The sequence below is a fragment of the Phalacrocorax aristotelis genome, chromosome 14 (assembly GCF_949628215.1).
Source record: "Phalacrocorax aristotelis chromosome 14, bGulAri2.1, whole genome shotgun sequence".
NCBI lineage: Eukaryota > Metazoa > Chordata > Aves > Suliformes > Phalacrocoracidae > Phalacrocorax > Phalacrocorax aristotelis.
In genome coordinates, this window is record NC_134289.1 from 13,181,466 (window position 1) to 13,197,602 (window position 16,137).

At 41.6% G+C, this 16,137-nt stretch overlaps 1 protein-coding gene across 1 annotated transcript in view; it reads right to left on the reverse strand.

The window, feature by feature from the left end:
• The window catches only part of RET (ret proto-oncogene), an 85,406-nt gene that overhangs the window by 40,548 nt on the left and 28,721 nt on the right, over positions 1–16,137 (reverse strand). The window contains exon 2 of the mRNA XM_075109556.1: positions 519–770. Coding sequence (XP_074965657.1) covers positions 519–770 — 252 coding nt within the window. The remainder of the gene's footprint in view (positions 1–518; positions 771–16,137) is intronic.

Sequence of the window (16,137 nt, forward strand, 5' to 3'; positions counted from 1 at the left end):
AGGGAGGGAGAGAGGTACACTTATCCAATTTTCCAAGAGCTGTTTGGTGCTACATGCAGGTGTACTTGGTGAATCCGCATTGCTAGAGTCCGAGGCCCATTTATATCAGAGTTTGAACCAATCTAACTGCATTGGTCTGGGCACTAAGCACCCAGCATTAACACGGTGGAATTGGCTTAATTTGCATCAGTAGATGAGCAAACTACAAATCTCAGTGTGAAGCTGTGACTTATACAGCTGTGAAACGCAGAAAAAAATATTTCAAGTAATGCAACTTTCCCACCATATTGGAGTCCACAGTGTGAGCGACTGGATCTGTTCCAGGTCAGCGTCTGCTTTGGCACATGGTTCCCTGCATTTGCCGTGGGTTTTGTTGGGTCTAGTTCCTCGTTTGAAAAACGCAGGTGTGTTTTTCCCAAACTTGATGCTCACATGTGATGGATCAATTTCATGATCTGAGTGTACTTTCCTTTAGGAACAGGTACTTCAACAAGAAACGCTAGTCTTCTCATACTTACACAAGATGTTAAAGTCTTCTCTATCCAGGCTTTTGCTGAGGTAGAGAAGTCCTGTTTTTTCTCTGATTTGAAACCAGTGATTTTCATGGGATCTTGCTCGAGAAATGATGAGATTCTGGCACAGATGAAAGTGGGCCACTTCCCCATGTGAATCCCTCAAGGCGTGGATGCGCAGGAGCGGTGTACCTGCTGGCTGATCAATGTAGACATTCTCCGAGTACTCTTTCCTGGGGAAGTAGAGACCAAAGGCAGCTGCAAAGGAAGGCACATAAGAGGGGAGTTGCTCCCGGTTAAATGATTTTTGCACTGGCATTTTCTTAAGAGATGCATTTCCAAGCAAAGGCTTCATTCTCTAAGGATCAAAGCAGTATTAAAAAAGATGTGGAAGGAGGCAGATCCTCATCTGGGGTAAATAACCATAGTTTTACTGCACTCAAGCCGGGGACACAGCCCCAGAAATCTGGCCTATACTTTATCTTCAAGTTACAAAATCATCTGCTTTTTGAAAGCAAAACTGCTTCGCTAAAAACATAGCCCAGTTTAAGCAGAACGCTTGATGAAGCTCTGCTTGCCAAACTTTACTTAAGTTCGTATCTGGAGCTCTCGGCTACAACTCCATTATCTCACACATGATTTTCGAAGAAGGAAAAATCCTTTGATGAAATCACACACTTTAGAAGCCTAAACACACTCTCTGCTGAGAGGAAACAGGAATCTATCAATGGCTCACACACTTTTCCTTGGATTACCTAAAACCTCTCTTACATAGGAGTCCTTTTGTGGCTCCCTCCCTTTCTGAACAGGCCAGCGTGATATTTTTGGTGCAGAAAATGGGAGTTGCTTAAATAAAATTTATATGAAAGTCTCATAAGTATCGTAAATATGACAGATGGGAAAGCTGAGAACTGACTTGCCTGAAGTGGGGAGGGAAATGTACATTTATTTTTAATACAAAAGCTTAACTGACCCATTGTTCTCCAACTCCTTTCCCTCCTGTGACATTGCGGACATTTACATTTAGTAGGGCTCCGCTGCCCCTCGACGCCCGTTTCTTCAGCTGATCTCATCCTACCAGGTCACATCGCAGTGGCCTCTCTACCCCTTTCCAGTCCCACTGCTTGCGAGTACGATCACAGCGGAACGAGCGAGGAAGGTAAAGCGGTGCTCGTCGCACGTGTGCGCACTGAAATACTGCAGCTGCCACTCTTGTACTTCACCCGCAGTGACAGTCAGTGCTCGCTCCCGTCAAAAGAATATTTGCATGTTGCAGAATTTTGCATCGCTTGATCTGATTCGATAAGGAGTGAGGATTATAAAAGGCTCCCACATCTGCTGAACAAATGACAATAACAACAATTTCCATACGCTACTAATACAAGACCATCTTAGCTTAAATCAAGCCAGATACAACCGGAAATGGAGGTAATACAGCAGTAAAATTAGGGGTAGAATGCCAAAACATCGTCAAAATAGCATCGGGCTATAGCACGGATTTATTTTTTATTATTATTGGATCCATACTCTGTTCTACTGAATGGGGAGGACCGCAAACAAACTGTAAACAAGAGACCTCTAATTTCGTTTGAAAATACCACAGAAACCACTGTACCTTGCAATAATTCATGACATCATCAGTATCCCTGGATGCAGTTACATCCGTGAGATTTACAGAGACCCATTACTTTTTCTACATATCCTTTGCAATACATGAACAAAGTGGTAAGGTGATACAGTAGGTGAGTTTGCTCCAAAGTAATTAATTCAAAGGGAAGCCTTTGAATCTTTTTGAGTAATCTTTTTGGGAGTTTTAAAAAAAACATTAACTCCTGACATCCCCTGCTGGGGAGAAAAATGTTACTTCTGATTCTGGTGCTATCACTGTCTTTTTTGTCAGTTAGATTCCTGAACCTTCATAATAAATTTCAAATATTTTTCCAGTTCCTCTGTCTGTCTTTTCTGAAGCGCAGGAACACCTGGTGAACATGCACTGCTAAGAAGTCCTAACAAACTCATTCATCAACAAGAGGGATAAGATGATGCCCAAATAGCAAGCGCAGCCCCGGTGCGGGCAAAGAGATTTCCTTGAGGCATCTTCTATAAAATCTTGGTTCTAGAATTACGAAAACTTCCTCACGAGAAATTCAACACTGAAAATTCACCACTCGAGACTAGAAGATTACTTTTAACCCACTGATGCACACAAAGGATGCTTATACAACATTAGCAACAGGACAGAGGAATGTTTACTTATTTCTAAGGCTGGGGTGAGCAGCTCTAACGCGAGCGATGCTGCATGCTCGGCATCGCAAACACATCACGAGGGGCAAGAACCGGCACCGTCGCAGAGACGTGAAATCACCTCCAGTAAAAGGAACATATAGAAAGTAGAGTATTTATAAACAGTATGGATGCATAAGGTGCAAAATTGGAAAAGGGAAAAATGGGGTGTTTTGAGTCATAACTGTCTTAAGCAAACGTGTTAATCTTTATATGCTTTGCTCTACAAATCCAGGCCCACACTGCGTGCTAGTATGTACAGAGTCGAGTTCAACAAAGCACGCGAACACGTGTGGCAGGCATCGCCACTTAGATGCCTGGAACATCGCATACAACTACACCTCAGCAGAGGTCAGCATCCCAACTGCTCTGCATTTGAAAGAAGTTAGTATTTATGCTGCAGACTCTCTGAAATTATTTGGCATGAGTTCACAGGAGCAGTCTTCTCCATTCTCAGAAAAAAAGGGGGGGGAAATGCTGCAATATAAAAATTTGATTTCTCTGTAGATAACAGAAATGCAAACCAATGCTTTGTGCTTTAAAAAGAGAGGAGGATTCCTTCATAAAATAATTTAGAATTTGCATCACCAATTAACCAGAAATGTTTTTCACTAATATAAAAGCCACTTTAGGAAATTAGGAGAAACCACTGTAAGAAATTTAAGAAAGATCCTTTTCTCCCTGATTCAAACCTAAAAGCTGATGAAACTAAGTTGTGTCCATCAGAAGTGTTTGTTTCTAGTACAGAGCATATTTCTATGTTAAGGACAGCGCCTAAGCGTAGTTTTAAGTGACACCGGTGGACCTGACATACTTTCACGTTTTACTTTGAAAACAAGTATTTCAAGCAAAGAGACTCTACAACACTGTAGAAACTTTGTGGTAAAATAAAATAAAAAATAAATTTGATTTAGCCATGTAACAAGATTCACCCAATGCTGCTGATCTTGAAATTACTGGGATTTTGTAAAGTGGTTTGTGCCACTCTCTTACGAGCACTGAAAGAGCCGAGGGGTGCACAACAAGACTGCCCAGGTCACAACCACGCTCTGCATATAAATCTCTGGAGGCTGATTTTGAAGGAGACCTTTGAAGTAGAAACACAGCACCCACTTTTCTGAGCTGTGTTCATTCCTTTAAGCCCTAGTAAGTTAAAACCAGATTCAATAAACTTGCCATCTGGCAAGTATGCTGCAGGAGGAAGAGGTTCTAATCCTGGCCACAGTTCCTCGTGTCCTGAAAAAAATAAAATAAAATCAATTTCCAAGGACTTGTGTGAGCTTCCTATGGAAGCCAGATGGAGGTTTTATTGAATCTGCCATTTAAATAAAGAGGAATCAAGATGGTTACAACTCAAAACCGATGGTTAAAGTGCTTTTGCTTAGGAATTAAAAGCAGAGAAACATTTCACGTTACAACTTTGAAATACACGAGAGGGTTGTGCTCTGTTACATGCACAAGTAACACGCATGTAGAGTCAGTCATGGAAATATTTTGTCACCTCTGAAGTTTTTTTTTCAGAGTATGCTCCAGCTCTCCTGTGTTCTATAATCAGTGCAGAAAACATGGCAACCTCTGATGGATGAGCAATATTACGTGATAATAGCATATCAGTAACACACAGAAGAGAAAAGTGATCACTTTTAAGCGGATGTAATGCTCCCGACTAATAGCTCCTACAGGAAATAGATACAGTTATGACAGCAGTTTTCCAGTTCAGGGAGAGAAAGCAGATAAAATGAGAGTGGTGAAATGAGATTATATATATTTTGAAGCCTTGATGATTGCCTTTTGAAATAAGGCGATTTTTCACGTGGCCTTTTTCAGTCATGAATGACTAGGCAAATAATGCCTTTTTTTTTTTTTGCTACAAATGGATTTTTTTGTACAGAATTTGTTGTAGAAACCTTAATGTGTTTTTAGCGCTTTGTACGCTTGCCACACTAAACTTGAGTAGCACAGGCGGACTCTCGTGATGAAAACTATTACAATGACTATAACAACATTATACTCTTACCATCAGCCACAATGAGGAAAAACACAATTTAATATTTTAGTCACAGAAAAAAGGGCTACAAAATTTTTTTTATGAGTAAAGAGGAAGACTTCACTATGAAAGGCGGTCTCCCAAACAATGCTTGCAGCCATCTTTCAAGGTAAAATTGCAGACTTCAGAAACGTGTTCTGTAGCAAATTATCCCAGTCACAAGGTTTGCTCTGGGAAAGGATGTGCTTAGGTAACTCTGAAACCATCTCGGCTCCGCACGGATCACTTGCAGAGTCTCAAAGCACATCGGAGCTGGTGAGAAGAGAGGACAACCAGCTCACGGCGGGGCTGCTGCTCAGGAGCATCCTGGTCCACAAGGCAAAGGACCCATCCACAGCATCCTCTTACCAAGAGAAGCCGGCACAGGTTGTAGCAGTCAGTGAAGTGCCGGCCAGCGAGACGCAGCAGCTAGCTTGCTCTTGAACCTGGGACCAAGAACCTAAGAGCTAAACCCACAGAAACAGTGAAAGCAGTGCACTGTTCACATTCAAGGCCCGCCACCGAGCCAAACCATTTGCCCCAAGCTAAGCAAGCTGGTGTCTTACGTACCTCATAGTGAAAATTCAAAGCTTAAACGACTGCTGCTTGGTTTAAATTACACCATGTATTTGAACTAAAGGCCCAGTCTTGATTTAAAGTCTTCAAACGACTGAAATCTAACATATCTCTTTAAAGTAATTTTGGGTTTCATTACCCACGTCATCTGAAAAATGTCTCTCTGGCCTAAACCTTTGCTACCATCCAGCTTCTTTTCACCAGATCTTAAGTTACGCTTTTTCCCCACTAGATGAAAACCTTCACAAATTTCATGGTGTCTGCTGGATGAACGTGCATTTCAAAACACCAGCTCTGGGTTGTGTTTTTAAGAAAACATTTAAGGAAAAAACAGCAAAATGGAAATGGAAGGAGGGTGGTTTTTCATACAACAAGTACTATACACCTATATAACCCACGTCTCACAAAAGTTTCTCAGAGCTCCCCAGCATTTTGAAGGACAACACGACAATTAAGAATAGAACAGACCTCATGCAATCAAAATCCTTAAGAATTGACATGTCTCTCCAAGAAAAGGGGTACGCTTTTAATGCAATGGTAGCCCTGTCATTGTGACATACAGGATTTAATGATATAACAGATGAACACGGGAGTCTGCTGTTAATAATCCCCCATTTGTTGCGCAGCATCAGATTTCAACAAGCAATTATCTGGCAAGGTTAGTTTTGTGTTCCTGAAATAATTATCTTTACGTTTGATGAGTAGCCATTATGTTCCATTACTAGTATTAATATACCCAACGTTTGATTCATCAGAGAACAGGAGCAGCAATGCACTTGCATATTTTAAATTAGAGGACTTGCCCGCTTAATGCCCTTCTAGCCCCAACAGAATTAAGAAATACTCACCCTCCTAAACCAAAAAGTCGGTAATTTAGAAGAAACACTGTCACTTAACGGAAAGGCAGCATGAAACAGCACAGCTGGAAACCAAGCTACGTGGACTGAACACCCTGCAAGGTACTCAAGACACTATCCACCATTTAGCACAGGCTGATCCATCCCGTAAGGATGAAAACGTTTTTTTCCAGCATTCAGATGAATGTCTTTTCAGACAGAAGGCAGTTTAACAGCGAGAACAATCTCCACATTATGCAGGGAATCGCTCCAACCTTTCCTTCGCTTCGGCAACAGGATTTTAAATGAAGAACTCCTCACTGCACTATCCATCATTGCACTGGGACTTCTTTAAAAGGTAATCACAGAAGAGGAACTATTTCCAATAGACCTGGGCTGCACATCACCAGCGACAACCGCTCAGAGAACTAATATTCACCAGGGCAAAACAACACTGTGGTTTAAGCAAAGCACCCTGGAAAGCTACGCAAACATCTCTGAAAGGGACCCGACAAGACGGGACGGCCCCGGAGCTCAGCTCGTACCTGCGGGTCTTGGCAGAGCACAAGCTGGCAGTGGCCTTTTTTTCACGCCAGGGTGCGAGTTCCGGTGTCAAGAGCTGCAGGCTGGGGAAGGGCTCGTGCCAGGCCGCACCGCTCGCCCGTCACCTCTCTCTGAGCTCCCCCCTGACTGCACGCACGGTCGCGGCACGAGACAGCCTGTGCCAGGCGGGGACGCAGCACGGGTGGTGGAGGGACCCCAGGTCCACTGGGCACCCTCCTACATGCCTGCCCAGCCAGGCATCCGGGGAAGCCAGCCTCCCCCACCGCGCTGGGTGTGCAACCACCGCTCAGATTCTTGCACAGGTACAATTAAAAATTTCTCCTGGTTTTATACAGAGAAGTCCAGTCGAATTCTGCCATCCGCTCATCAAGTTTCGGCTGCAGTGTTAGTGCCCTGGGTATAACTCCTAGTGCCTTTGAGAGCCACTAGGACAGCGACAAATACAAGCACTGGCATACACTTCATTAGCTGGCAAGCCATTAACCTGGCTCGGCACCATGACGTCAGTTATTTTTAGGTGTTATTTTTAAGCTAATCATTACAGAAATTGTAACAGATGTGATATGAACCAGAGAACACAAGAAACTGTATTAAAGTGAAAATGAAATTAATTCCTTTTTTATAAAGCTGCTCCTCTGGACCCTGGGTTAGAGCGGATCAGGGAAAGACCACCGTAGAGCTTCGTATTGGAATTTTCTGAAAGAACGCTCAAACTTTATGGAGCTGGATAATTGCTAAGCTTCACCTGTTGCCTGCATTTAAACATGGCACAACTGTTAGAGAATGATAGAATGAATTTCAATAGCAGCGGTATCAGTGGAACACATGTGTTTTACAGAATATGATACCTCCAGAGGGAACAGGTCCTTACAAAGTGATGGTAAGCAGAAACGATACTCAACTGGAATATATTCCAGACCCATTACACTGGTCTGCTTTAAGTTAATGGCCCCTCTTGTGATTTTCCTCACCAGATTCCCACACTTGTATTGAAAACAACCCTGAATTTTAGACTGAAAACACAGAAATTAAGTAGATACAAATATTAGATTAAAAAAAGCTCAGTCGGCCACCTGTATTAACCTGCTAGTATGGAAAATGAGAATGAATTCCACGAGACATTAATAAGATAGACCTGGTAAAGCCAAACAGTGGAGCAGACAAAAAGAATGTTTGCTTCCTGTATCAGACGTTTTGAACGTCAATTTTTAAAAAGTCACGGTTGTAGACAGACTCTAAGTTTGTCAAAAAAAAAAAAAAAAACTCCAGTGGGATTTGTGAAAACTGTCAAGATTTTCAGTTTTGTCTCAATTCAAGAACGCAAAACCTCCGCAGCACCATATCTGCCAGAGAACGGGACAATGCTTCTGCCAAGGCTCCTCTGCTAGTTCAGTAACGCCCAGTTCAGAGCGAGGTCAAACCTGTGCCTACACTTTCCCTTCAGCACCTGTACTTCTAGGTCAGTTTTTAAAATTCACTTTTGAACTTCTCTAAGTGCAGAAAAGGCCAGAAGCTTCCTTTACCTTACTTTCTCATGGTTTAGGGGTTTTGGTTTGTTTCTACTTTAGCAAGAAGGCAAGATTTTGATGCTTTGTTGCTCTAAATACCAGTGTTACTAACACTCACAGCATCCCCAATAGAAACTAACGTGCATGGCAAGCTTCTGTAAGAGTGTGCAGGGGCTTCTGAAAAGTCTTCAGATCCTGACTCTGTCACTCCTCCTTATTTGTGCAATTAAATACTCCTTCATTGATAAAGAACGGCTTAATTGCTTGAGAATAACTGGATATAATTTTGCTCTGTATGAGTACAGAGCTGTAATGTAAGACAAGGAAACTGACTATTGTATTGCAGCACAAATTACATTAATAAATGTTTAATAGAATTTATTTACATCTGGGTCAAATTTAGGGTGTTTGCAAGGCAGCATAAAAAAAATGAAGATGAGATAATGTTTCATTTTTATACCACTCCAGTTGAGCTCTGTACAGACACGATTTATCATGTTCCATCCTTCTGTATTTCCAGTGACCTCTCTGTATTTTGCTTTGACAACTAATCCTGAGTTTACAGGCATCAGAGAAATGATCTTACAAAGACAGCCCATGCTAAAAGCCGCAAAGCTTGAGGATTTGTTTGGGCTTGCTTACAGTAGGTGACAGGTAAAAATCTTCCCTTAAAACCTGTGAAGGTGGAGAACGCGCATGAGTGCGTATGTACTTACGTATCAAGATTAAAACAAGATCCTAAAAAAAAAAAAATCAATCAGTAGGATTATGAATTTGTGAAAATATACGCACATACACATGCAGAGCTGTATTTTCAGCCCTTTCTTTCCTTTAAATAGTCCAGGTACAACAACAGTCAGGACTACCTGGAGGTGACTCAGTCCGTTTACACAGAAACAAAAGGAAACAGTTACACTATAATGTCTGTATGTAAGAGGCTTTCCCTACATCTCAGCTCAAGTCCTGGACCTGCAGGGTCATAAAGCCCGTGGTTGTAAACATAAAAGAAGTATCGATCCACAAATCCATAGTGTCAAGACATTATTTCTTGTATTACCTGATCGTGAAGGAGCATCCGTGTAAGTGCTTAACAATTACACCAACAATAAAAGAAACAGGATTAACGATGGATTCAAACCGTGTCCGCATGCATAAACTACGTAACCTTTTCCAACTTTAATATGGAAGGTTAATTGGCAATATTTTAAACAATGATTTTTCATTTCTACATGAGATAACGCAAATGACATTTTTGTAACTAAATAGCACCTTATTCAGTGTGAATCTGCCTAAAGCAAAGGGAACACTAAGAATAAAAGAAACTTCTTTTTCCAAAACAGTAGCTCAATCTTTGGAGACAGGCAAAGGTTTCAGCATCCGAAGCCAGGAAGCATCTCTGAAGAGACTACTATAAGTAATTCCCTCACTGGAAACATCTTGTACAATCCTATGTATAATTTTTATTATTTTTTTTTTTAAGTTACATTGGAATAATAACGATTCATAACATGTATTCTCTGGACATGTTCTCCCCCAGCAGAAAGTGGATAGGGCTAGGGGCTAACCGAGCATGCAAATAAGGGATTCAAGTAATCAAAGGTTCATTTTACATTTCAAACGGTTCTCTCTTTTCTGCATTATATAGGTTTGCGGAAGGGGGATGAGATTATCAAGAAGAAAGGCAAAACTGAGAGAAAGTGTTGCAATACCATCTTTATAAAACTCCCAGCTCTGTCATAGACAGGATTTGCAACCACTGAGTCACCCTAAGCTATCATTTTTTTTTGAGTCATTTTCTTTTAATGTCACTAATTTTAATGAACCCAACACATTTGAGTTTCATTCATGTTGCTCGCATTTCTGGCAGGTAGAATCATTCTGCATTATATGACAAGAGATGCCAAGACAAGAAGGTAGTCTCAGTCTGCTGGTTTATTTCTCATTTTTGAAATAAAGACTTATTTTTCTACTCACCCTCCACGTGCGCCCTCTCTGTGCCTTTTATAATGCGTTTATGTATTACATATATGCAGAGATTGTGACACGTGAGAAGCTAGAGAAGACCAGCGATGTATGTATCACTGTTCTGTGCTAAAAATGACACACTAGTAAATCTCAAACCCATAAAATCCTGAATTAATAATGCAGTGACATACAAGTGCTCTAAAGTCTTGTTATACTTCAGTTAGATTTCACATATATGTACACCAAAAATGCTGAACTCATATGCAGGGTAAACGTTATAGCAGTGATTCGGAGAACAAGGTACTGACAACTAAATATATTTAAATTTCACAAAAAAAAAAAAAAAAAAAAGACGAGACACTCTCATCTGCAGAAATTGTGCAACATACTTGACGAGACTAAAGGACTGTCGAACATAAAGACAAATAAGCTTAAATTCATTACCTTAATCAGAAGGATATCAGTATCACAATGCATTTCCTACATTAAGATAAGGATTTAGATCACTGCACCGCTTCCTAAAAGAAAGTACTAAAGTTTCACAATGCCAAGTCATGAAAATGAATGAAAACAATTAACTGTAGATTTATGACAAAGGTGTGTATATGCACAAACTCCCGCATTCCATTGCTACTTTAGCTCAAGTTTCCCCATTTCCTTTCCTCCAGCTGCACTTGATTCTGCATCATCAAAATGAACACAAGCCTTGCTGTCAATTACAAGTAGACAGAGTCAGGCGTCAGGGCTCACCTTCTGACAGCTCAGTGCAATTCTGACGCTAATGACCACAAACACCTCCATCTATTCCCTGTGCCTCCACCGTCTTCATAGGACAAATGCGGTCAAGTGAAATAGGTACCGGTATTTCTCACAAATAGCTTTTTGCCCCGCTCATCATCACTGGATTGCAACAATTAACAAAACGGTAACCCCTGACCGAACGGTAACGGAATCGGTTTGGGGTAATTGCACAATGCCTACTTCTTGATCAGCGGCAGCGCCTCCTTTACCCGAGTCACGGTAAGAGGGGTCTGATTCTCCAAGAAAAGGTGCGTGCGGCAACTTCTCATTTTCTGGAGAGCGGATGCCCTTACAGCACCTTGATCGATTTTTACTTTGGATTCTCCACTGTTGCATTGGAAAACCTATTTTCTACATTCAGTGCAGACGTGTAAAAATTAGCCCACTAGACCTTACGTAGCGACATAGGAAATAGCTCAGCCTGAATTGTGTTTTATCCATAGCTAATATCTCCAGCTTCCCTCATTTTCCCCGATTCCTGCAGATCATGAAAGAAAGAGACAGCAGAAAGCATTACGGCCTTACAGTAGGAGGCAATCAATGAAAACTTTTGCTGCTGGTGGCTGAAAATTTGCCAGAAAAATGGTAATGACAAGAACGTCCACCTCTCGCAGGAAAGCACGCTGTTATTAAGAGCTGCTATTCTCTTTCCAAACACTCAAGGGAGCTATGAGCCTGCAGTTCAATTTTTCAATCCAGGAAGTGAAATCTCAGTGCACTTGTGAGCTTAAAGTTTTGTCGTGAATGAATACAGCATTTTGGTTTAGATTATTGTATTTTAGGTGATGTATGAAATGAAGTGCAGGTAATAAGGTCTTGTCCTTTGATTATTTTTTCGTTTTTAGTTTACCTTATTTCCTTCAAAGAAATACACATATGTGCTTCAAGTGAAAATATATGAAAAAACCTAAAATACTCTTATGACACATCTGCGTTTGAGCCTCTAATTCCTTAAGATAACCTGGCAGAGAAAACATTTTCTTAAGTGCTCTTACAATACAGACCCTGCTTTTAAATAGTTTCATAAAAATCTATATTACACCTGCTATCATTAAAAAAAAAAAAAAGATGAGAAAACCACCCCCCATCCCGGCTGTGCACATCACTGTTTAATAAAACTCAAGAACTTTTCCTCTGGGGACTTCTAGTCATTACCGCACTGTAGTTAGTCACCATGCTGTTGTTTTAAAGCATCAGCGTTGTCAGCAAAAGGGCAGAAACTGTATTGACAAGGCTTGGAAACGGGCTGACATCACACTAACGATATGCGCTGGACACCGGCGGCTTTTCTAGGCGGCTCTTATCCACTAGCTTTATGGCAGACATGAACACATTGTATTCCTGACAAGTTATAGGAATGAACGAGAGAAGTCGAAAAGGAAGAGTAATAACAGAAGCAATAAGCCCTGGAATAGCCTCTACAGGAGTTTACAAAAGCCTTATTTTCCTTTAAGCGAACTCCTGGGTTCAAGCCCAGTTCCTTGCTACCGGGCACGCCAGACAATCCTCCTCTGATCATTAGAGGCTGAATTTGCTTAACATATTTACAGCTAGTTCAATGCCTTTTTTCACTATAGATTTTTACTCTGAAGTTAAAGCTTTGCCCTACATTTATACCCTCCACTGCCAAAACAAGAGAAGACAATTCCTTTATCTCTCTCATGCAGTCACATTTGATACAGATTTCACTAACCAGAAGAAGGCAGCAGCATTTCTGTTGGGTAGCTTCTGATCACTTACTGTCTTTAATTATTAGCGATTTCTACTACGCTGAGGCACGTGGATAGCCCTTGATGTTGGCATTTATTCTGAACTGTAAGACCACCAGAGTAGTCATTCCGGTCACACGTTTTTGATCTATCAACAGCGTGTAAATGACAGTCCCAGAGTCAAAGGAAGCACCGTTGTCGTTCAGCAACTGGCCACCCGACCCAAAAAGAGCACAAAGTCTATACTTTTACGTTTTTCTCAGGTGGTGAAAATGGTACTTTCGTTTCTCCATGCTTTCTGCTCTGTTTCCGAGCAGAAAACACTTCCAGTGCCCTCTCCAGTCACAAAAAAAGCAATCAGTCTTGTTCCAGGACAGAATCTCCATGCACATTTTACTAAGGTGTTTTGATTTTTCAACTCCTCCGCAAAGGTGCTTCCCACACCATTTCATCAAGAGCTCACGTTTTAAATTTAAGTGTCAGCAAAAAACCTCATTTCCTCTGCTTCGCCTCTTTCCCTATTGAGGCTGTAATATTCACAGGCTAAAAGACTATAATGCATAATGAAAATAGAAGTGCAGATTTGAATTGAGTACCACAGAAACATAAATTCAAAATTACAGGTTTAGCCTGTCTGCTCAGAAACTCTTACCTGTGCCATAAAAAAACCCAAAACACAAAAAATCCAAACCACCGCCACAAACCCACTGGCATCAACAAACCAAGCAGGGTTTTATGTCATGGCTAAGACTCAAGAGCATTGACTTTCCATGAATGCTTTTCATGAAGTAAGGGTTTCCCTGGAGCAGGAATAAACAGCTGCCTGGCTTGATACTTTTTGCCCCAAAAACTTAACAGAGCTTCAACTTAAGGCATACAGTTGTTTATTCCCATTCTATCATTAATGATAACTATTACATTTGATGCCAAAAAGGGACCACAACACGCAAACTTTTGTAACTTTCAGATTTCTTTCTATGCCGCAGCTACCAATAAAATACTCGCAAGTAAGGCGTACTCTTCCTTTCCTAAATCTTCTCTGCTGACAGTTTCAGGACTCAAGACTGAAGCTAAACTTTCCTAGAATTTGTGAAGTCAGTGTGACAGAAAGAAATGGAAAAAAACCAACCTGCTGGACTGAACTCCTGGGGTTCTTATGCTACACAGGATTAAAAAAATACTGGATTGGGAACTTTCAGGTCAAAGTTCCCATTTGAAGTTGCAATTAAAAAAAAAACAAACAAACAAACGGAGAAAGGGAAGAAGGAAGAACTACAACGTGATCTCTGTAACGTAATGAAACGTCCGTAACAAAACGTTATTGGTACATCTTTGTAAGCAAACTTGAGCAGAACTCCAGAGATTATGCTTCTGGAAAAAATACATGACCTAAAGCGTTGTTTGGTAACCTGAGCCTTACTGAAAATATGAAACTCTGTTTCAATTTTAACACTGATCAGCATCGGCTCCAAACACTGCCGCCGCCTGTATGACGCCAAATGCGTACAACAATCGACTAAGCCAGGTACCTAGGAATTTTCTTGAATATTATTCTTCTAGTTTGGGGCTGCAGTATAAAAGGTTCGGCGTATAAATCAATCTCCATGTCTCAGAGGCTCTCTGGTGAGCACTGATGCTATTTCCCAGAACATTAACCAACCGCAGGTGCCAGTTTTTACGTATATTTGGTGTGCATTTCTGCTGCCGATGCACTAATATTTTTCCGAGTGAAGGGCAACAAAACGTACCGGACAGCTGCTCACTTTTCTAGCGAGACTTCGGTGGGAGAGAAGTGATGGCAGAGTCGCTTGGAAGTGTTTTGCAGCTTTCCTGTTGCCCTGCTCTGGAATGAGCATTGACAAGTTCTGCTGGCACTCGCTGGGAGTTCCCACACACCGGCTGGCAAAGACGAAAGCAGTCAGAAGGAAAATAAATAAGGGTCGGCCCCTTGTGTATTTCTCCACTTTTAAAGCAATTACCAATTTAATAAACATTGATTTCAAGGAAAGAGATAAGATTCTGGGTTTAGGCTTGCAGGAATCAGTCCGAAGGCACCGCTGTTTCCAGTGACTATTCCTCAGTTTTTGTACGTTATTAGAAAGGGTCTGAGCTCCCATATTTTTCCATGCACTGAAGACGACTTTACGCAGCTAGACAATGCGATCGACCCGTGCATTTGGAACACAACGTAGAATTAAACACACACCCACCCCCTCCTGGTTTCCGATACAAAGAAACTGCCAGTGAAGCCTGGCACCCTCGTGCCACCTCTGCCCTTTCCTCTGGGGGTACTCCGCGTAGGTCTGTCGCCACGTACTTCAGAATATCAGTTCCATTCAATGCTGCAAATACATCAGTCCACTGAGAGACGAGACAGTTGCGGGAAGCAATTTAGATGAAGGCTATCTGATCTGCTCCAAAGGTGTCCTCCTCGCTAACGTTTTTAGGGATAGCATCACGCGTACAACAATTTTTATACTACATAGAAGATAAAAATAAAACATCAAGAGCACTGGAAGCACTCAGCCTGTAGCCCTGTTTCCTGTGGTGCAAACACGATGTACCTCCCTGACTGACTGCATGGCCTTCCACACGGGCTTATACACTTGTGTGTAAAACCGAGTCCTTCAGAAAGGTGGAAAACAACTAATAGGCATCAGATGCTTAGTTACATGCATTATAGTTAGCATTGAATTGAGGATGGAAATCTGGGTAACAATATATAAGGGTAATGACCATCAGAGCAGACCTGCTATTTGCCAACGCTTGTGACTAATTTCCAAGCCCACCATCTCACCAGTCGTGCTGGAAGAGAATCTTGAAAACCACAGACTGACAACAACATCTCATTAAAGGATGCACAGGGGGCTCAAAAGTTTCCTTAAATGCCTTAAGGATCAGGTGTTTTTCATCAGCAGCCTTGGCTCTTAGATTAGAAATGGTTTGAAAAGAGCAGAGCGGAGGGTATAGGTTAATTGGCTGGGAGGTATCACAGCAGCACTGCTGGGCCAAGCCCACCCAGGCTTCACACAGGAGAGCCTGGACATAAAGGGCCTCAGCTCTTCTCCTCAGAGACCACAGCTTAAGTGTACGTGTGAGTTCATGCTTCTGTGTAAATAATGCTGAGCCTGTACCAGGCTATAGACTCAGATCAACTGACAGTGCAGGGACACCTTATGAATATATCTATTTTTAATGCAATCGCTGGTCTCATCCAAACTCGCTGAGGTCAAGAACCAAGTTTGAGACTACAAGCAACACATCGCAAATACTTGCAGACAGGATAAGATGACAAATTTTAGTGTATCCACAATGCTATAAATATGTGAGAGTATGGGCTATGCCTAAGGAAAGAAA